The 19,615-nt window shown below is 37.9% G+C and overlaps 5 protein-coding genes across 5 annotated transcripts; 2 read left to right on the forward strand and 3 right to left on the reverse strand.

Moving 5' to 3' along the window:
* Nucleotides 1-5,229: 5,229 nt before the first annotated feature.
* Nucleotides 5,230-7,728, reverse strand: LOC120002286. Its single transcript, XM_038850985.1, has 3 exons — nucleotides 7,612-7,728; nucleotides 7,067-7,318; nucleotides 5,230-5,562 (listed from the first exon to the last, which is right to left on the reverse strand). Exons 1-3 carry the CDS (start codon nucleotides 7,726-7,728, stop codon nucleotides 5,230-5,232), a joined length of 702 nt encoding a protein of 233 aa, XP_038706913.1.
* Nucleotides 7,729-10,936: 3,208 nt separating this feature from the next.
* On the forward strand, nucleotides 10,937-13,733 carry LOC120007833 (proteasome subunit beta type-2-B-like). The gene is made up of 3 exons (XM_038858332.1): nucleotides 10,937-11,225; nucleotides 11,309-11,432; nucleotides 13,254-13,733. Exons 1-3 carry the CDS (start codon nucleotides 11,068-11,070, stop codon nucleotides 13,584-13,586), a joined length of 615 nt encoding a protein of 204 aa, XP_038714260.1. The 5' UTR covers nucleotides 10,937-11,067; the 3' UTR covers nucleotides 13,587-13,733.
* A 156-nt stretch (nucleotides 13,734-13,889) lies between these two features.
* LOC120002306 lies at nucleotides 13,890-14,673 on the reverse strand. The gene is made up of 2 exons (XM_038851017.1): nucleotides 14,358-14,673; nucleotides 13,890-14,250 (listed from the first exon to the last, which is right to left on the reverse strand). Exons 1-2 carry the CDS (start codon nucleotides 14,671-14,673, stop codon nucleotides 14,048-14,050), a joined length of 519 nt encoding a protein of 172 aa, XP_038706945.1. The 3' UTR covers nucleotides 13,890-14,047.
* Nucleotides 14,674-15,195: 522 nt separating this feature from the next.
* Nucleotides 15,196-17,959, reverse strand: LOC119997279 (non-specific lipid transfer protein GPI-anchored 11-like). Its single transcript, XM_038844185.1, has 4 exons — nucleotides 17,827-17,959; nucleotides 15,831-16,486; nucleotides 15,654-15,740; nucleotides 15,196-15,552 (listed from the first exon to the last, which is right to left on the reverse strand). Exons 2-4 carry the CDS (start codon nucleotides 16,171-16,173, stop codon nucleotides 15,338-15,340), a joined length of 645 nt encoding a protein of 214 aa, XP_038700113.1. The 5' UTR covers nucleotides 16,174-16,486; nucleotides 17,827-17,959; the 3' UTR covers nucleotides 15,196-15,337.
* LOC120002313 (non-specific lipid transfer protein GPI-anchored 19-like) lies at nucleotides 17,795-18,999 on the forward strand. Its single transcript, XM_038851031.1, has 3 exons — nucleotides 17,795-18,113; nucleotides 18,411-18,473; nucleotides 18,621-18,999. Exons 1-3 carry the CDS (start codon nucleotides 17,795-17,797, stop codon nucleotides 18,728-18,730), a joined length of 492 nt encoding a protein of 163 aa, XP_038706959.1. The 3' UTR covers nucleotides 18,731-18,999.
* Nucleotides 19,000-19,615: the final 616 nt, after the last annotated feature.

Below are 19,615 nucleotides of genomic sequence, written 5' to 3' on the forward strand. Positions count from 1 at the left end.
CATCTAATGAAGGACTTAAAGGAATCGAACAACGATCAAGCAGCGGAAGAATAAAAATTTTCGATTCCTAATCCGAGGATCTGTTTAAAAACAACATTCGATTATGGGTTTAGAATAGTTACCCTTGTAGCGCGCCTTTCGTACTGTCGAAGCATCCAACGAACACGAATTTTCTGATCGTGCCTCTACGGTATCCACACGAACGATGCAATCTTCGTGTACGTCTCACGTCCACGAACGAAACTCACGAGCCCTCCGGTTGCTAGACCGAAACGAACCCGCCGTCTTCAAATCTAATTCAACACCTTGAATCAGTACAGTGAGCAAAATAGGTGAACACCTTTCGAAAGACTCTCAGCTTTCTCAGAAAAACTCACGTCTGACTTCTATGTTTTCACAAAAACTTATTCTTTTAATAACAAAATTATTATATATAATAATAATTAAGAATGGATGACCATTCACCCTCGAATTCTATCTCTTTGTAAACATATATATATATACACGTTCAACACTTTTGTGGTTTTTTATATATATATATATATATGTATTATATATATCTTTATATATATTTGTAAACATATACGTATATATATATATAACACATTCAAACCTTTTGTGTTTATATATATATATATATATATATATATATCTATAACGTGTGTGTGTATATATATATATATCTCTTTATATATATAAAGAAAATAAGATAAAATAGAATTCCAAAAAATGTTTGAGTCATACTCAAATACTTATGTTGGTTTCTAGAAATTTATTAATACCAAAGTCAAAATATCCTAGTCCAACTAGGACCGAAAAATGCTCACATTAAATATGAAATTCATCTCATGAATTTTACGTTCCGTATTGCTTATCATTCTTAGTGTGTGACCCTGTAGGTTCCCGTAATGTTGGTAGTAATTATAAAATCCTATTTTAGAATTACAAGCAGTGAGTGATGTCTAGCAACATATCACTGCTACCCAAATTACGAGAAAGTCAATATTTTGACTCAACCTTTACCGCGACTAATGTTACTGTGTTGTAAAATCCTTTTATCCTCGATATCTTGATTGAACACGAGACATGGATATGTCACCCTCGTATAGCTCAATCAATGTTTCCTGATTCCCGAATAAGCTGATCAAAACAAATGACATTGATATCATTATATCAACTCATTTGAGCATGGCCATGCATTTATCAGCTCTATTCAATCAAGAGGCCTTAGATATCAATCTCGTGTTATGAGAAGGATAAATTCCATCTTGATCACTCATATCCCTCTACATAATTTATTATACACCTGATCACCACCTTTATAGCCACCTTTATAAGGGCAACGTTTGACAGTGTCAAAATGAACAATTTCTTATGTCGGGAACAATGGTGATCTCAGGTCGAAGGACTACATAACACCATCATCACTATGAAATTATTTATGACATCCATAACACGATCCATGTAATGATTTCATGGTGGGTCGATCCAGTACATAAATTCTCCAATTTATGTACCTACGTGTTGACTTAATATCATATATTAATCAAGCACATATTAGCCTCTACATATTATTGTCGTCCCTGTTAACAATAATATTTGGCTAAGGACATTTAAGAATATACATTATATTCTAGGGACATTATTACAATAATTCATACTACACAGATATAAATAATTGCAATAACCAAAAAATAACTTTATTAATAAAATATCCATGATAATATAATGTGCTAAAGAATCATCATATGATTGACTTTAGTGCACACTCTCCAACAAACTCCCACTTGCACTAATGCCAATCACTCATGTATCTAATACCTAGTGAATTGTTGTGTTGATCATGCTTCTGCTGTGTCAGAGGCTTGGTCAGTGGGTCGGCAATATTCTCGTTTGTGGAAACTCTGCATATCTTCACATCTCCTCGATTAATGATCTCTCGAATAAGATGGAAGCGCCGAAGTATATGTTTGGATCGTTGGTGAGATCGGGGTTCCTTAGCCTGTGCTATTGCTCCATTATTGTCACAATATAGCTCAATCGGATCCGCAATGCTAGGAACAACCTCTAGTTCAGCTATGAACTTTTTGATCCAAACAGCCTCCTTTGCTGCATCGGAAGCTGCTATATACTCAGACTCTGTTGTAGAGTCAGCTACTGTCTCTTGTTTTGAACTCTTCCAGCTTACAGCACAACAATTTAGGCAAAACACATATCCTGACTGTGATCGGAAGTTGTCCTTGTCAGACTGGAAGCTGGCATCAGTGTAACCCTTTACCCTGAGCTCTTCCTCACCTCCATAAACCAAAAACATATCCTTAGTCCTTCTCAAGTACTTAAGAATTGTCTTAACGGCCATCCAGTGACATTCACCAGGATTTCCTTGGTACCTACTCGTTACACTAAGTGCATACGAGACATCAGGACGTGTACATACCATGGCATACATGATAGACCCTATAGCTGACGCATAGGGTATCTTACTCATGCGTTCTCTCTCATCTTGTGTCTTAGGACACATGCCATTTGAGAGAGTATTGCCATGTGACATGGGGAGAAGTCCTCTCTTGGATTCTTGCATGTTAAACCGATTTAACACTTTGTCAATGTATGTACTTTGACTGAGGCCCAACAATCTCCTTGATCTATCTCTATAGATCTTGATACCTAAAATATAGGTAGCCTCGCCTAAGTCCTTCATCGAAAAACAATTCCCTAACCAAAACTTAACAGATTGTAAGGCTGGAATATCATTCCCGATGAGCAGTATATCATCTACATACAACACCAGGAATATAATGGTACTCCCACTGAACTTTTTATATACACAAGGTTCATCTTCGTTCTTGATGAAACCAAACTCTTTGATTGCATCATCAAAACGAAGATTCCAGCTCCGAGAAGCTTGTTTCAATCCATAAATGGATCGTTGCAATTTGCACACCTTTCCAGTAGCGTCTGGAGCTACAAAACCCTCAGGTTGTGTCATGTACACATCCTCAAGGAGCTTTCCATTAAGAAAAGTTGTTTTGACATCCATCTGCCAAATTTCATAATCTTGGTGTGCTGCAATAGCAAGCAAAATCCGAATGGATTTAAGCATCGCGACTGGTGAAAAAGTTTCGTCATAGTCTATACCATGAATTTGTTTGAAACCCTTAGCCACTAATCGCCCTTTGTAGGTTTGCACATTTCCGTCCATGTCGGTTTTCTTTTTGAAAACCCACTTACACCCAATAGGTTTTACTCCTTCAGGTGGGTCAACCAAGAACCAAACTTGGTTGGTGTACATGGACTCCATTTCGGATTTCATGGCTTCAAGCCATTTCTTAGACTCCGGGCCTGTTATTGCTTGTTCGTAAGTGGTAGGCTCATCTTGTTCCATGAGTAACACGTCTCCAGGTTGTGTAATGAGAAAATTATATCTCATAGGCAACCTACGTGACCTACTCGACCTACGCGAGCCTTGTGTAGCTTGAGCCGTTTCCTGTTCCACAACTACTCTTGGAGCGGGCTCAGGTTCCACAACTACTTGTGGAGCGGGCTCAGGTTCCACAACTATTTGTGAAGCTAACTCAGGTTCCATCAACGGTTCATTGTTTTCTTGTGGTTCTTGAACTGTTTCAAGTTCCACTCTCCTCCCACTGTTACCATGAGATACAAATTGTTTCTCTAGAAAGGCTCCAGTTCTAGCGACAAACACTTTGCCCTCAGCAGGATTGTAGAAATAATATCCTTTGGTTTCCTTAGGATATCCTACAAAAAAACATTTATCAGATTTGGGTGCAAGCTTGTCGGAGGCTTGACGTTTTACATAAGCCTCACAACCCCAAATTCTGATGAAAGACATACTGGGACGTTTCCCAGTCCATAACTCGTATGGCGTCTTTTGAACTGCTTTAGATGGAACTCGGTTCAGTATAAAAGCAGCTGTGTCCAGAGCATATCCCCAAAAAGAGATAGGAAGATCTGTATGACTCATCATGGATCGAACCATGTCTAACAAGGTCCGATTCCTCCTTTCAGATACACCATTCAACTGTGGTGTAGCTGGTGGAGTGAGTTGTGAGACAATCCCACACTCTTTTAGATAGTCACGAAACTCTTTGCTCAAGTATTTGCCACCTCGATCTGATCGAAGTACTTTAATACTTTTGCCAAGTTGGTTTTGTACTTCATTTCTGAATTCTTTGAATTTTTCAAATGATTCAGACTTGTGCCTCATTAGGTACACGTACCCATATCTACTAAAATCGTCAGTAAATGTAATGAAATACAAATAACCTCCTCTAGCTTGTGTACTCATCGGCCCACATACATCACTATGTACTAAGCCTAATAAGTCAATGGCCCGTTCACTGTGTCCAGTGAATGGGACTTTAGTCATTTTTCCCAATAAACAAGATTCGCATGTCTCATATGATTCAAAATCAAATGAGTCCAAAAATCCATCTTTATGAAGCTTGGAAATACGTTTCTCATTTATATGGCCCAAACGACAGTGCCAAAGGTAGGTTGGGTTTGAATCTTTTGATTTAACCTTCTTTGTATTTATGTTATAAATGGGCATGTCAAGGTCTATAACATATAAACCATTCGACATTTGAGCATTACCGTAAAACATTCCATTGAAATAAATAGAACAACTTTTGTTCTTTATTATAAATGAAAAACCATCCTTGTCCAAACAAGAAATAGAAATAATGTTTCTAGTAATTGAAGGAACATAATAACAATTATTAAGTTCTAAAACAAGCCCAGTGGGTAAAGACAAGAAATAAGTTCCTACAGCTAGGGCAGCAACTTTTGCTCCATTCCCAACTCGTAGGTCCACCTCGCCCTTGCCCAAAATCCTACTGCTTCTCAGTTCCTGCACATTTTGACAAATGTGAGAACCACATGCAGTATCTAATACCCATGATGTAGGAGCAGAAAGATTTATCTCAATAACATAAATACCTGTAGCAGAAGTCTCACTTCTTTTCTTCTTAAGATCTTCCAAGTACTTCTTGCAGTTCCTCTTCCAATGCCCGGTCTCACCGCAATGGAAGCATTTTGCATCCTTAGCAACCCCTCCTTTGGGTTTCAGTGCAGCAGATTTGGATTTGGACCTTTTATCTTTCTTTTTGCCCTTATCCATTTTCTTGTCCTTGCCTTTGCCCTTTTGGACCATCATGATGGACCCGGGCTTCTGCTTCTTCATGCTAGGCTCAGCTGTCTTCAGCATATTTAGAAGCTCTGGCTCATGTTATAGTTTAGAACAAACTGACTATAATTGTCCGGCAAAGATTGCAGCACTAAGTCAGTGGCTAAATCTTTATTTAGCTTGAAGCCCAATCTCTCAAGATCCTCAATGTACCCAATCATCTTGAGCACATGAGAATTGACAGAGCTTCCTTCTACCATTCTGCACTGAAACAATGCCTTGGAAATGTCATACCTCTCCTGTCGAGCCTGCTCTTGAAACAATTTCTTGAGGTGCTCGATCATCTCAAAAGCTTCCATGTTCTCATGTTGCTTTTGAAGCTCAGAGTTCATGGTAGCTGATAGGTATGATAATACCTATTGTTTTTGGTAGAAATATCCCCCTCTTAAGCTTTCTTTTGATAAATAATGAGTGTATTTATGTGTTGATTTGTATTTTGATAGGTTGATTGCGGTTTGGATGAAAAGCGACGGAAAAAGGGTTGAATTGAAGAAAATGTCCACCGACCTTCGTGTGTTCAAATAGTCATAACTTTCTATCACGTTTTTGGAATCGAGCGCAACAAAAGGCATTGGAAACTAGACATCTCAAGATTTCCGTAGAATCTAAAATCATGCAAATCGGAGGTCATATGAAGAAGTTATGGGCATTTGAATCATGTGCCTAGGGGTAACGCGCCTAGGCGTGCGCCTAGGCGTGGCGCGCCTAGGCGCACAAATTGTGCACGCCCAGGATCACTCCTGCACGCCCAGCCAGAGAGTTGGACTTGAATTTGAAGTTGTGCACGCCTAGGATTGCGCCTAGGCGTGCGCCTAGGCGTGTGCCTAGGCGTGGTGCGCCTAGGCGTGAAAACAACGCGCCTAGGCGCAAAAAGCAATTTTCTGGGTTGTTTTAAGTCGCGATTTGTCCGAGCTGCGGGAACTTTTAGACCTAGAATAGAATTTCTGGGGAGCGAAAGCAGAGGGGGAGGCGACTCTTGGAGCTAGGAGGAGAGATTCTTCAGCTCAACTTGGATCTACTCAACTAATTGGGTTTATTCATGATTTTCTCATATCTCCTTTTGTGTTTTTCTCTCATTATGTGTAACTAAACCTCTTGTGCCAAGGCTAGGTTGAAGCCTTGGGTTTGATGACTTTGTTTATGACTTGATTTACATATATATGAGTTGATTTGGGTATAAATCTTGTGTTTCTATGTTTGATTGCAATTTCTTCATGCTTGTGGTGTTTGGCCAACACTTTAAGTTTTTGGATGAAATTGTTTGGAGAATTTGCTTAGACAATAATATGTCAAGTAGATTATGCTTCTTGAAACACTTGATTATGAATGTGTCTCCCTTTAATTAGGTGACAATTTGTATGAATCCTAATCTCCATAGAACTCCATGAATTTCTATGCATGTTTAGACCAATAAGATGGCTAGAATGTATTTAGGAATATCCGACCTAGACCAATAAGATGGCTAGTAATCGATTTTAGGGAGATTTGGCTTAAGTGCGCTAAAACCGACTTAAGTACGGATTCGTTATGCCCGAATTAGCAAATATGTGTGTGAATTTGTGTCATCGCAAGTTATTTCCCAAGGGGGATTCCAAAGCTTTGGTGTTTATCTCATTTGCATTAGTTACATCCTTATTCAAAGAAAATACCAAAAATACTTTACTATTTGCTTGTTTTAGTTTAATTACCCAACCAAACAATCTTGAGTTGAACTTTACTTTTGTTTGCATTGTCCATACGTAAATACAAGTATAAATTTGGATTAGATATAACACCGTCCCTGTGGATTCGACCCTTGCTTATCATTGTGCTGTAGTCGCCGACTAGTACACTTGCTAGTAAGGTTAATTTAGACCCAACAGTAGCCAACATGAGGCATCCAACATCCAAGGAATCATCTTGATGCTTCTTATAAACATCTTTTTCTACCCTAGGGGCAGTAGCTGGAGGTTCCTCAGGAACAACACGCTCTAGGACATACAACTTCTTTTCATGTTTGAGAACAATTCTCAAATTTCTGTACCAATCGATGAAGTTTGTCCCATTCAGCTTGTCCTTCTCAAGGACAGATCGTAGAGATAAATTATTTGGATTTTGTGATGCCATAGTGATCTACAACAGAAAATATGCAAAATAAATATCATGCTTTAAGATCATCTAATAGGACTTTAATTAAATGATGCTCCCACTATTTAATTCGAATTAATAACCATCACATTAATTCGGAAAGTTCTAAACTTTCTAGTGGGCCAAGATCCATATTTCACTTACTCTTGAGACAGCTTTGGCTGAAAAACCCAAGACTAAGCTATTTAGGTAAGCAACTTTTGCTAATTGCATCTCCATGCAATTCTTGGATCAGTTGGGTAAATAATTCTTGTTTAATCTCATCTTATGGATTAAACCCAACTCTTTGCCTCTAGGCTTCCAATCCTATTGGACTTGTCCCAGTTAAGTTGAACCCAATGATTAACAAGCGGAACAAGGCATCCTGCTTTGGCAGACTCTACCTTTTCCTTCATGCCTTCTACAAGATAGAATAAAGCACCCCGCTTTGGCAGAAACTACTTATGTTCGATCGAGAGCTTGACAAGTGTTAATCATTGGAAGGCATCAACTTAATAATTTTATTGAGGGATTTCATCTCACCATATCATGAATTAATCTCATTAATTCTAATTAATTTGATCTCAACAAATTAAGTCCATATTACCTAATTGGCCTTTAAACTAGATGGATTAGCATGCACTATCATTATCTATTATCACATAATAATAATAAAACAATAAAATTTAAACGTGACATGATTATAGCCCAGCTACATCAGTCCTCCCAAGCCAATGAGAGAACCGACAAGTCAACCTAGGTAAAACTTCGCAAGTCCTTTCTTTCGGTCATCTTTTCTTCATATGGTTAAGAAAACGCTCCATCCTCCAAGGGAATTCTCCGTTGCTTTAATCCTATTTTAATCTTAATTCTAATTACATCATATGTAATAGAAAACCTCGAGTTACATTCGAGGGGAGAAGAGATGAGAAAAGGAATTACAATGAGAAATAGGAGGTAAGGCACGACATGCAAGCCGTATTTTCCATAAAAATATATTGAATAAAGTAAATCATTCACAAGGGTCTTCAGGGCTATAATCATGCACCATGCTTCACCAAGCACACAAAAATGCATAAACTAATCAATTTATTTTAACCTTTAAAATAATCTTTTATGGCCAATTGGATTTTATAGATCCTTACATATGCAACTTTTGCACTATCAGATTAAATATATAATCCAATTCAATTAATCAAATATTATATATCTAATATATATTTGAATCAATCAAAGCATACATGGAATCCTCTAGACATAATCGAATATGTTTTAAACATGGCTCCGATACCACTTAAAGGAATCGAACAACGATCAAGCAGCGGAAGAATAAAAATTTTCGATTCCTAATCCGAGGATCTGTTTAAAAACAACATTCGATTATGGGTTTAGAATAGTTACCCTTGTAGCGCGCCTTTCGTACAGTCGAAGCATCCAACGAACACGAACTTTCTGATCGTGCCTCTACGGTATCCACACGAACGATGCAATCTTCGTGTACGTCTCACGTCCACGAACGAAACTCACGAGCCCTCCGGTTGCTAGACCGAAACGAACCCGCCGTCTTCAAATCTAATTCAACACCTTGAATCAGTACAGTGAGCAAAATAGGTGAACACCTTTCGAAAGACTCTCAGCTTTCTCAGAAAAACTCACGTCTGACTTCTATGTTTTCACAAAAACTTATTCTTTTAATAACAAAATTATTATATATAATAATAATTAAGAATGGATGACCATTCACCCTCGAATTCTATCTCTTTGTAAACATATATATATATACACGTTCAACACTTTTGTGGTTTTTTATATATATATATATATATGTATTATATATATCTTTATATATATTTGTAAACATATACGTATATATATATAACACATTCAAACCTTTTGTGTTTATATATATATATATATATATATCTATAACGTGTGTGTATATATATATATATCTCTTTATATATATAAAGAAAATAAGATAAAATAGAATTCCAAAAAATGTTTGAGTCCTACTCAAATACTTATCTTGGTTTCTAGAAATTTATTAATACCAAAGTCAAAATATCCTAGTCCAACTAGGACCGAAAAATGCTCACATTAAATATGAAATTCATCTCATGAATTTTACGTTCCGTATTGCTTATCATTCTTAGTGTGTGACCCTGTAGGTTCCCGTAATGTTGGTAGTAATTATAAAATCCTATTTTAGAATTACAAGCAGTGAGTGATGTCTAGCAACATATCACTGCTACCCAAATTACGAGAAAGTCAATATTTTGACTCAACCTTTACCGCGACTAATGTTACTGTGTTGTAAAATCCTTTTATCCTCGATATCTTGATTGAACACGAGACATGGATATGTCACCCTCGTATAGCTCAATCAATGTTTCCTGATTCCCGAATAAGCTGATCAAAACAAATGACATTGATATCATTATATCAACTCATTTGAGCATGGCCATGCATTTATCAGCTCTATTCAATCAAGAGGCCTTAGATATCAATCTCGTGTTATGAGAAGGATAAATTCCATCTTGATCACTCATATCCCTCTACATAATTTATTATACACCTGATCACCACCTTTATAGCCACCTTTATAAGGGCAACGTTTGACAGTGTCAAAATGAACAATTTCTTATGTCGGGAACAATGGTGATCTCAGGTCGAAGGACTACATAACACCATCATCACTATGAAATTATTTATGACATCCATAACACGATCCATGTAATGATTTCATGGTGGGTCGATCCAGTACATAAATTCTCCAATTTATGTACCTACGTGTTGACTTAATATCATATATTAATCAAGCACATATTAGCCTCTACATATTATTGTCGTCCCTGTTAACAATAATATTTGGCTAAGGACATTTAAGAATATACATTATATTCTAGGGACATTATTACAATAATTCATACTACACAGATATAAATAATTGCAATAACCAAAAAATAACTTTATTAATAAAATATCCATGATAATATAATGTGCTAAAGAATCATCATATGATTGACTTTAGTGCACACTCTCCAACAGGACTTGCACTTATGATTAACAAAAATTTGTAGCCATGAAAACAACACCCATCTGGATTTGGACCATTTTAACTAGAATTGCATATAATGCACAGAGCATAGAATGATGCAGGATGTTTGAGGCATTTGGTCGAACATTTGAAAGGCAAGGCAAGTTCTCCTAGAATGTGCCTTGAATTAAAGTACACTTGATCCCAATGTTCTTTATCTCAATGGAACGCACACGATTTCATGTGGGGTATGTGAGACCCATGATTTCAAATGATTTGTAACTTTGTATGCATCCATCAATCTAAGCATTTGGATAACTGAGACAAAAAACACTGAATCGTTTAAGTGGTGGCTTATATTATTATCTTGGGTTTTAGTGTAGAATGCTGGAGTGCGTTATGTAAGGTTGTAGGGAAATCGGCCCAGGCCCAAGACCAAGCCCAAAGGAAAGAAAAGATGGATCATATCCAATATTCAAACATATTGGAAAGATTTTTCGGCCCAATTGTATGACCGGCCTACTTTACAAATTTTCGGCCCAGTCCAAACAAAGGTCTTCACCTAGTTTCTCAGCTGACCTCTCCCTCAAGAAAACAGTCGTATATTCCTCTTCAGCCCAAATAGAGCGAGAGAAATCAAAGCTAAAAAAGCAGGACGAGAGAGAGAGAGAGAGAGATCGCGTATTGACAAGCAGGGGGAGACCAGATCGAGTAGATAATGGAGTGCGTGTTCGGACTAGTTGGAGACGGCTTCGCTGTAGTGGCCGCCGATACGTCGGCGGTCCACAGCATCCTCGTCCACAAATCTAACGAGGACAAGATCATGAAACTGGACTCACACAAACTCGTCGCTGCTAGTGGAGAGCCCGGCGACCGGTACTTTCTAGCTCCTTTCGTCAAGTTATATAGATTTGTTTGGTTTTGTGAAAAAAATTCGAAGTGAGGTTTTGCGTTTGCAGTGTTCAATTTACTGAGTATATTCAGAAGAACGTCGCCTTGTATCAGTTCCGAAATGGAATCCCTTTGACCACTGCCGCTGCTGCCAATTTCACTCGAGGCGAGCTCGCCACTGCGCTGAGAAAGGTTAGTATCTACGTTCGCGATGCTCTCCTCTGGACTTCTAGGGTTTTCGGGTTATTCCCATTTGATTTGGTTTTTGGATATGTGATGTTCGTTTTTGGATATGTGGTGTTCGTTCAGGAGTAATTGGAAATTGTTTTATTAGGGTTTGTGTTGGTTGGTGTAGAAACATGGTGATAGGCTGATAGCTCTAAGGTTTATTTCATATGTTCATTTTAAATTGCCACAAGGAGTTTATCATTTGAAAATTTTTTATTTTTTTTCCTCTGACAAGGATCTGTTTAAGTAAGAAGTGAATAGCAGAACTAATGTTTGGGTACAGTATTATGGAATTAAAATGCCCTCCTTGAACTGCAGCATTGACTTCTATGGCAGATAAATTTGCTTTCTCGAGCTTTGCCCTGTTTGTTGTGTATCTTGGGCGCAACATTGAGATTAGGCTAGGCTAACACTGTGCAAAAGTTCATAGATGAGACATACAGACACACATACATAACGGAGCTGTTATAGGGGAGACTGTGAATTGAATCATATTGTTTGTTCCCCTTTTAGCTGCTCATCAATTTCAAATTTCTTGTTTATGAAATTTGTGCTCAGATCATGTGGGTGCATTTTATTGCTTCTTAGACTACAGTTGTACTCCATGATTTCTGTTAAGGCTATGCTGCAGCTTTCCACTACTTAGGAAGGATACATTTTCCCTTTGAAATCTTGAAAGGAAACACATTGAGTTGCATTGCAGCTGGCAAAACTGATTTGTTTACTCAATCCTGTAATGAATAATGTCACAAAATCTATGGCTATATGCATTAGGATTGCAGGTGATTTACTGATAAAGGTAATCATAAGATGTACGCTTACATTGGAAACGAAAAAGGACCTGGTGTTTTGTGGATTTCTCACTTTGGTGCGGGAAAGGATTGAAGTTGTTGTTCCTTATTATGTTGGAGCCTGCGAGAATAATTAAGCTAAAAGGAATTCTATGAATCTATGGGTTGTGGAAATATGGATGAATTAAAATATTTTCTTGCGAGTTTTAGTTATTATGTTTGTCTCTGCTGTATTAACAATCCAGAAATTTTGAAAGGTGGTTTGTCTGATTATTGTCTCTTTTTTTCCTTATTGGTTGTTGCAACTTTGCAATTCTAAACAGTTTCATGTGCATAAATGATCTCTGTTATAATACGTCGGAAACAGGTTTGCTGCACTTTTGCTTATAGAATAGTAGTTAGTTACCTAATGACTAATGAGTTAATTGGAACTTAAAACTGGTTTCTTAAGGATGTATCATAACTCTGTGGGACCCTCTAAGTTTGTTGTAACGTCAGATTGCCTGGGTTGTTTATAACAATCTCACTACCAAGTTTTGTCGTGCGTTAAGTTGCAACTCTTCAAGTGAGAGGTGTAGCTTACCAGCTCAAATTAGAATTTGTTTCGGTATGAATCAATAGAAATCAGAAAATTAGCAATACTGGGTTGATATATGGTTGTTACTTGTTTTATTTAGTCAAAGACTTAAGAAATCTGTTGCTTATTAGCACGTAAAGTAGCATTGAATCTGTCATGAATTAATTGAGGGTGTCACGAATTGATTGGGGATCATGATTCAGTGTAAAGTTCTCTGCAGTAACTGTAAATGTTTATTAATACTATAAATGCATGCTGATATTTCTTTCAGAAGCTCTGTTTGCGTGCAAATAATGGATTGCATCTGTCACTTTTCCTCATCTACATGCGCCAATGACAATGTTTTTATGCCCATTGCAATGTTATTTCTTTGTTATTATTACCTCGTTACTGATTTGCAACTTTTGGTACTTTTAGAACCCATACTCTGTCAACATTCTAATGGCTGGCTACGACAAAGAGACAGGGCCATCTCTCTACTACATTGACTACATTGCCACCCTCCACAAAGTTGACAAGGGAGCATTTGGTTATGGATCCTATTTTTCTCTCTCGCTGATGGATCGGCACTACCACAGCGGAATGTCAGTGGAAGAGGCAGTTGATCTGTTAGATAAGATCATAATGGAGATCCGATCTAGGCTGGTTGTGGCGCCACCGAACTTTGTGATCAAGATTGTTGACAAGGATGGAGCAAGGGAGTATGCCTGGCGTGAGTCTGTCAAAGATGCTGCTGTTGCTTCAGCATGATTTTCTTGTATTCAGATTGCTTTTTGCGTGTTTAATCTGATTAAATGGGCTTTACAGAGATGTTAAACTGACTTTCTAAGACTAGATTTAAGCGTTTGTTCCTCTTATTTTTACTTGAAATTGGGTAACGAAACATGTCCCTTTCTATTTCTCTTGCTGCATGATATGGTATAAGGGTCCTTTTCAAGTTCATTAAGAGAATGACAGAAAGGCATGAACCACCAGGAGTACCAAATTTTTTAATCATTCTTCACTACAATTAATACTTAATATGCATACTAATGGGGAAGTTACATACTTTTATTGAATGTAAAACTTGATTTCACAAAATCATGTAATCTAAGAGAAGTATGGAGGACTCGGCTAATAATAAGACACCAGCATGAAAAGCTATTGACAAGAACAAACTTAAACATAGAAGCAATCTCTCCTTCTCCTCTGTGGCATTTGATGTCTGGTTTTCACTCTTCAATGCACAGTCTTGGAACAGAATTTGGAGCCAAATCTGGATGCCGATCCACTGTTGAGTTACTGTCCTCAGTCCAGTTTGAAGAAATCTGCATTTCAGGTGGGGATGGAGGCACAATCACATCTGCCGGAGAGGAAGGTTGTTTAGCCTCCTTTGGAATATCCGGTGGAAGAACCACCGGCATCGGTGCAAAAACTTCATAAACAAAAACATGGAGCAGATAAACGTAAGGTTGCTTTGCACAGAATACATGTAACAAGTGAATGTATGCTCATGAAACAGTTCGAAGATATCAGAATTACCGCGACATTGACTCAGTGGAGGAACAACCATGAAGCAGGTCGATAACGGGAACGAAATGGGAGTGTTCAAGAGAGGAACAGCAGAAGATGATACCAGCAAACACAAGCAGTTATAACCGCCTTTTACGACTCGTTTAAGGGCAATGCAGCATTCATCTGTGAAACTGGATCTATCACCTTGATTCAAGCAATGCTCAAGTTCTATAGCATCAATAGAGCAGCCTTGGATTTGGCTTTTGACAATGGGGGTTGTGAAAATGATCAGAAAGGCTAAAACCCAAGAAAATTTGAAGGAATCCAATATCCTTAAGATCATGATTGTGAGTGAAACTGAAGGGGATGTTTGTTGGTTGGTTCAATTATCTTTATCAGTCATAAATATGCCCTCTACCTTCTGCAAGAGTGTGTGATTTGCATTCCTTAACTGATCCTTGTCATTCCAATGTTGCACTTATTGTTATTATCTCATTTAAGTTGAAGCTATATGCGAAGAAAGCATGTCTATATACATGAAGGGGTGGTTGGTGAATTGAGATTAGTTACTCATTACGTGAGGAGTCATCCACTTTCTTTTTTGGTAAGTAAGCGGGAGTGGGGGCTCGAACTTAGGTATGACCCGGTTCGAGTATATGTCTTAACCACTTCGACTGAAAGGTTGTTGACCGAGGAGTCGTCCACAGTGAAGGTATATAAATGGTTACTTTTGATTTCTTGGACGTAAGAGGAAGTTTAAAGTTGGGAATCAAATATGGACACACTGAAGAAAACTGATAGTAGGTTTATTTAGAATAAATGAATAATAATAATGCATAATAAAATGCTTATCTTACACAAATAATCACTCAATATGACATTTTTTAGAACCCCAAAAGAATATTTCACAAGCCCAAAAGAATAATTCAACAAACATATGGACTAAATAAGAGTACAAAATATCAATGTAGAATCCTTAAGTCCCCATATATGTCCTATCAAACAATCTAAAAGAAGTTCAAAACTGCAAATCCTAATGCAAGTAGCAGAACAGCTGGTGAAGTCCTGTAAGAGAGAAAAGCAGCTGATGTAGGGCTGCCACCGGTACCGGTAGTTGTCGTTGGGGTTCCAGCATCGGCTGTTGGTGATGGCGGTGTAAGGAGCGGGGTTGTGTCCGATTCTGGTGGTGAAGCTGACGAAGTTGGTTCAGGAACAGCAGAAGCTGTTCAGAAAAGAAAAAAAGAAGCAATTTTCTGTATTAGCACACAAAGCAATAATAAATAACCCAAGTCTATTGTGCTACTAATGTCTAAAACACACTACCTGTTGGACTAGGAGATGTAGAAGCTCTAGGGGAGAGATTCGGGCCTAGGGCGATCGGACCTGGAGCTGGAATTGGTGAACCAGAGGCTGAAAATGAAAGAGAAATTATGTTACAATACTTTGATTAAGATAGTAAACAAACAAAACTGGTAAACATAGTTAGCTTTTGTGTGTAACCTTTGCATTGGACAGGAACGCCGGGCATGTTACAAACGCGAGGAAGAGAGATAGCCAAGGTTCTGTTGATTGGAATCTGGAAAGGAACACTTCCAGTAACAATGAGGCACAAGCAGTCCATGCCACTACTTGTTAGAGATCTAAGTGCATTGCAACAGTCTGCAGTTGGTGATGTACCATTCGCAGTGCTGTTTGTAACGAAATTCATACAAGGAGTGAAGGTAGAAATCACAGATGGCGAGCATGGTGTATTGATTTGGCTGTTAACCGGCACCATCAAGACCACCAAAGCCACGGTCAGAATCGGAACCAGGCGTGGAAGAGGCACCAATGAGTACTCCATTGGAATTTGCTTGTGAGATACCTTGAAGAGGTTGAATTTTGTTGGTGAAAAACACAAGAGATGATTGGGTTTTGAGGGTTGGTGTTGTGGGGAAGGGAATTTATAGATGGAGAGGGTTTTGGTGGGAGAAGTGGAGATGTTGATTTTGGAAGTTGGTGTTGAAGCTCAACTACCTTAACGAACTTTTATGAAGCAGAGGAAGCTATGTTAGCCAAGTGTGATATTTTGTGGGTCCTGTTTTTTTGACTTCACTATGCTTCATCAGTGTCAGCTGCTGATTGGGCTTCCCAATACCGTAAGGATTATTGGCTACCTACACCAAAAAAAAAATACACCATTGGAATCAAAATCATGTATATTTTCTGTCTCTTATTTTTCAAAAATTATTAGAAAAATAGAAAATTGATAGTATGCAGTATTTAGACTGTTAGATTGTTTACTTGACCCTGAGATGATAACATAGAGTATAACATATTGCACAATCTACATCCAACAGCCTAGAACAGTTCAAATTTGTTAAATTTTTTTTGTGTGAATTCATTTTTTTTCTCAGACAAAAAAATACACCATTGGATTCAAAATCATATACATTTTCTGTTTCATTTTTTAAAAAAAATTTAAGTGAGCCGTACTCGGATTCACTTCCCAGCCCCTGATCCCCAATGAAAGAGCCAATCTCCATTGGTTCATTTTTGTACAATTTCTTAAATGGGCTTCTTCTTCTTTTTTTTTTATGCCAAATAGGCAATTTAATTGCCCCAAAGGTGGGAAAGCTGCCAGACTTTGCGTATTGGAACAATATTCCACTTTGGGTTCTCAAGTTGGAACATTTGAGAATTCGGTGACCGAGTTAGACCGGATTAACTCTTTCAGTGACCAAAAGTTATATAGTATCCCTATTATTCAGGGTCTGCCCTAGTTCTAGTTTTTGGCGTCACTGGCCACAATTATTTACACAAAAAATAAACTACTGATATCACACCGCCCGCCCCAATCTTCTTTCATTTTTTTTTTTTATCATTTTTTACGGCTGTGGATGTCTATCAAGTTGACCTCAATCCCATTCATCACAGCCAGAAAAATTTGTTCAGGGTCTGCCTTAGTTTGTTGAGGTCATTAGCCGCAATTATGCACCTATACTTTGATGGTTGACGATAACAAGTTCTTGCATTTGCCCCTATCTACTTTTTTTTGGCAGTCATGGATGGCTGCCAAATTAATTATTGATAATTACTTAAGGGTTTAGGTAAACTAATTGCATTCCTTAAGGCCACCTATTACTCCAAAGCTAACTTGCACACAAAGTCAGCTTTCTATATTTAAGGGCAATATGAACATGAACGTTATAATTATAGTATCTAGATTGAAAAATTGATGTAGAAATTATGCATGAGACTTGGTAAGTAATGCCTTATAATATTATTGTAGAGGCTTACCTCATTCTGGCCTTTCATGTTCACCAAATGCTACTTAATAGGAAATTACCAAAAATGAAATGATCATCCAACAGTCAGTATAAATTCAAAAGCCAAGTATACCATAAGCCCTAAGGTGAACGCAACTTGATTGCATTTTCACCGGATATTATCCACACAATCAAGGACTAATTGTCACACTATCCATGGCATCAAAAGTTATCAAAATTGGCCTAACCTTGGCATTAGTGAGCATGCTCTGGACAGGGGTCATGGCTCATTCAAGCTGCACCAGTGTGCTCATTGGGATGGCACCATGCCTAAATTTTGTGACAGGAAGCTCCTCAACCCCGACTGCTTCATGCTGCTCTCAACTTGCTAGTGTGGTTCAGTCACAACCATGGTGTCTTTGCATGATACTAAATGGTGGTGGTCAATCACTGGGAGTTACTATAAACGAGACCCTTGCTTTGGCACTCCCCGGGGCTTGCAACGTCCAAACTCCACCTGTTAGCAAATGCAATGGTAAGCCAAATTACATATAACCATTTATAGCAGTAATTTTGTTCTTATAGTACGAGCACAAACATAAACTTCGCAGTGGTGCAACCAAGGGTTCATAGATTCAATTCCAGCAACAGTTACTCTCCATATTAGGTGGGGGTAAGGTCTGCGTATATTTTGCATGTCCCCTACCGCGCCCACTACAAGAGCCTTGTGCGCTAGAGTTGTTTACCTTTTTAATTTTACACTTTAAAATTTCATGCTTCAATTCTTGGACAGCTGCTAATGGACCTTCCTCATTTCCTTTTGGCTCTCCAGTGGGTTCTCCAGAAGGGTCACCAGGTGACTCTACGGATCCAAGTGGCTCAGGTGCAACAGGAGGTACATGTTAATATGGAATGTATAGCCGAAATCCTCCATTCTTGCAACATAACCTATTTGTTGAAATTTTCTTAGCTTTTTCACAGATGGAATGTCTGCATATGAACATATTCTGTCATATTTATGTATGGCTAATTGGTTATGCAGGGTCCAAGACCACAACCGGAACTTCTGGTGGGAACATCATAAAAATGTCTCTTCAGCTTGTCGTTGGGTTCCTGTTCGTGGCTTCATTTGCTTCATTCAGCGGCTTCTGAGTTATGACTGAAGTGTTTCTGAGCTTGTCTTATTTATACCTATTTGAGATCGTGCTTGTGTGTTGCTTGTTTAAGTTTGGTTTACTCTCTATATAAGTTTGTAAGGAATGCTCAATTCCAATAGTTCATATACCTTCTGGTCAATTTCTCTATTGTCTAATGATCAATATAGTAAGACTTGTCGAATTTCATATTAATATAACACAAAGCTTTTTGGCTCATCATTTACTTGGTGAATTGCAACAAAATGAAACCTCTCTTCTCTATAATGTTAATTTTTGAACATAAAATAACCAGATACTAGTGAACATTACATTGCTCCTCCTGTGTGGTACTTAATTTCTAAGTTTGGAACTCGGCACAAGCCAGCCCTTAATATCTATACCAAGTATGCAGATAAGATATGAAATGCTAGCCATAAAACTAAATGAATTACCATAGTCAGCGAGATTCAGATATGAAATGCTGGCAATAACACCCAATGAATTATATATTTGTTACCTCCTCAACCTAATGTTAACTTTGTCAAACAGGATTTGTAACGCATTATGATCTCGAAATTACCTTGAAGTCTCTCTGTCTGAGCCTATGTCATTTACAATATAAATGCCCTTGTGTCCAGTGTCGGGAGCAGAACATAAGAACATAAGCAGAGAAGGTTTAAGAAATGGAGAAACTGTAGAGGCTAAGTTGGTGCAAGTCATGAGATGAAGTTTTAGTTTCATAGGAGTTCTAAATGTCAATTCGGGGGAAGGGACAGAGGACTAGCATATGAGAATCTTAATCTGAGAATCGAAATATGTCACTTCATCCCAATTGATTTGATATACTAAGATTCCCATGAGAAAGTTCCGAATGGTTATATCTCAAAATTGGACTCTTAAG

The sequence above is a fragment of the Tripterygium wilfordii genome, chromosome 1 (genome assembly GCF_013401445.1).
Source record: "Tripterygium wilfordii isolate XIE 37 chromosome 1, ASM1340144v1, whole genome shotgun sequence".
NCBI lineage: Eukaryota > Viridiplantae > Streptophyta > Magnoliopsida > Celastrales > Celastraceae > Tripterygium > Tripterygium wilfordii.

Bases quoted from the DNA above. Each gene is read 5' to 3' on its own strand.
- LOC120002286 (XM_038850985.1), bottom strand. From the start codon at position 7,728: ATGAAGGAAAAGGTAGAGTCTGCCAAAGCAGGATGCCTTGTTCCGCTT. The intron at 7,319-7,611 runs GTTTAATCCATA...TTTCTGTTGTAG, and splicing joins GCCTAGAGGCAAAGAGTTGG to ATCACTATGGCATCACAAAA. The intron at 5,563-7,066 runs GTTGGGTCTAAA...CAAAAACAATAG, and splicing joins GATGCCTCATGTTGGCTACT to GTATTATCATACCTATCAGC.
- LOC120007833 (XM_038858332.1), top strand. From the start codon at position 11,068: ATGGAGTGCGTGTTCGGACTAGTTGGAGACGGCTTCGCTGTAGTGGCC. The intron at 11,226-11,308 runs GTACTTTCTAGC...TTGCGTTTGCAG, and splicing joins AGTGGAGAGCCCGGCGACCG to TGTTCAATTTACTGAGTATA. The intron at 11,433-13,253 runs GTTAGTATCTAC...TGGTACTTTTAG, and splicing joins TCGCCACTGCGCTGAGAAAG to AACCCATACTCTGTCAACAT.
- LOC120002306 (XM_038851017.1), bottom strand. From the start codon at position 14,673: ATGATCTTAAGGATATTGGATTCCTTCAAATTTTCTTGGGTTTTAGCC. The intron at 14,251-14,357 runs GTAATTCTGATA...TTGTTTATGAAG, and splicing joins TCCACTGAGTCAATGTCGCG to TTTTTGCACCGATGCCGGTG.
- LOC119997279 (XM_038844185.1), bottom strand. From the start codon at position 16,173: ATGGAGTACTCATTGGTGCCTCTTCCACGCCTGGTTCCGATTCTGACC. The intron at 15,741-15,830 runs GTTACACACAAA...TTTCATTTTCAG, and splicing joins CGTTCCTGTCCAATGCAAAG to CCTCTGGTTCACCAATTCCA. The intron at 15,553-15,653 runs GTAGTGTGTTTT...TTTTCTGAACAG, and splicing joins TACATCTCCTAGTCCAACAG to CTTCTGCTGTTCCTGAACCA.
- LOC120002313 (XM_038851031.1), top strand. From the start codon at position 17,795: ATGGCATCAAAAGTTATCAAAATTGGCCTAACCTTGGCATTAGTGAGC. The intron at 18,114-18,410 runs GTAAGCCAAATT...TTGGCTCTCCAG, and splicing joins ACCTGTTAGCAAATGCAATG to TGGGTTCTCCAGAAGGGTCA. The intron at 18,474-18,620 runs GTACATGTTAAT...TTGGTTATGCAG, and splicing joins TGGCTCAGGTGCAACAGGAG to GGTCCAAGACCACAACCGGA.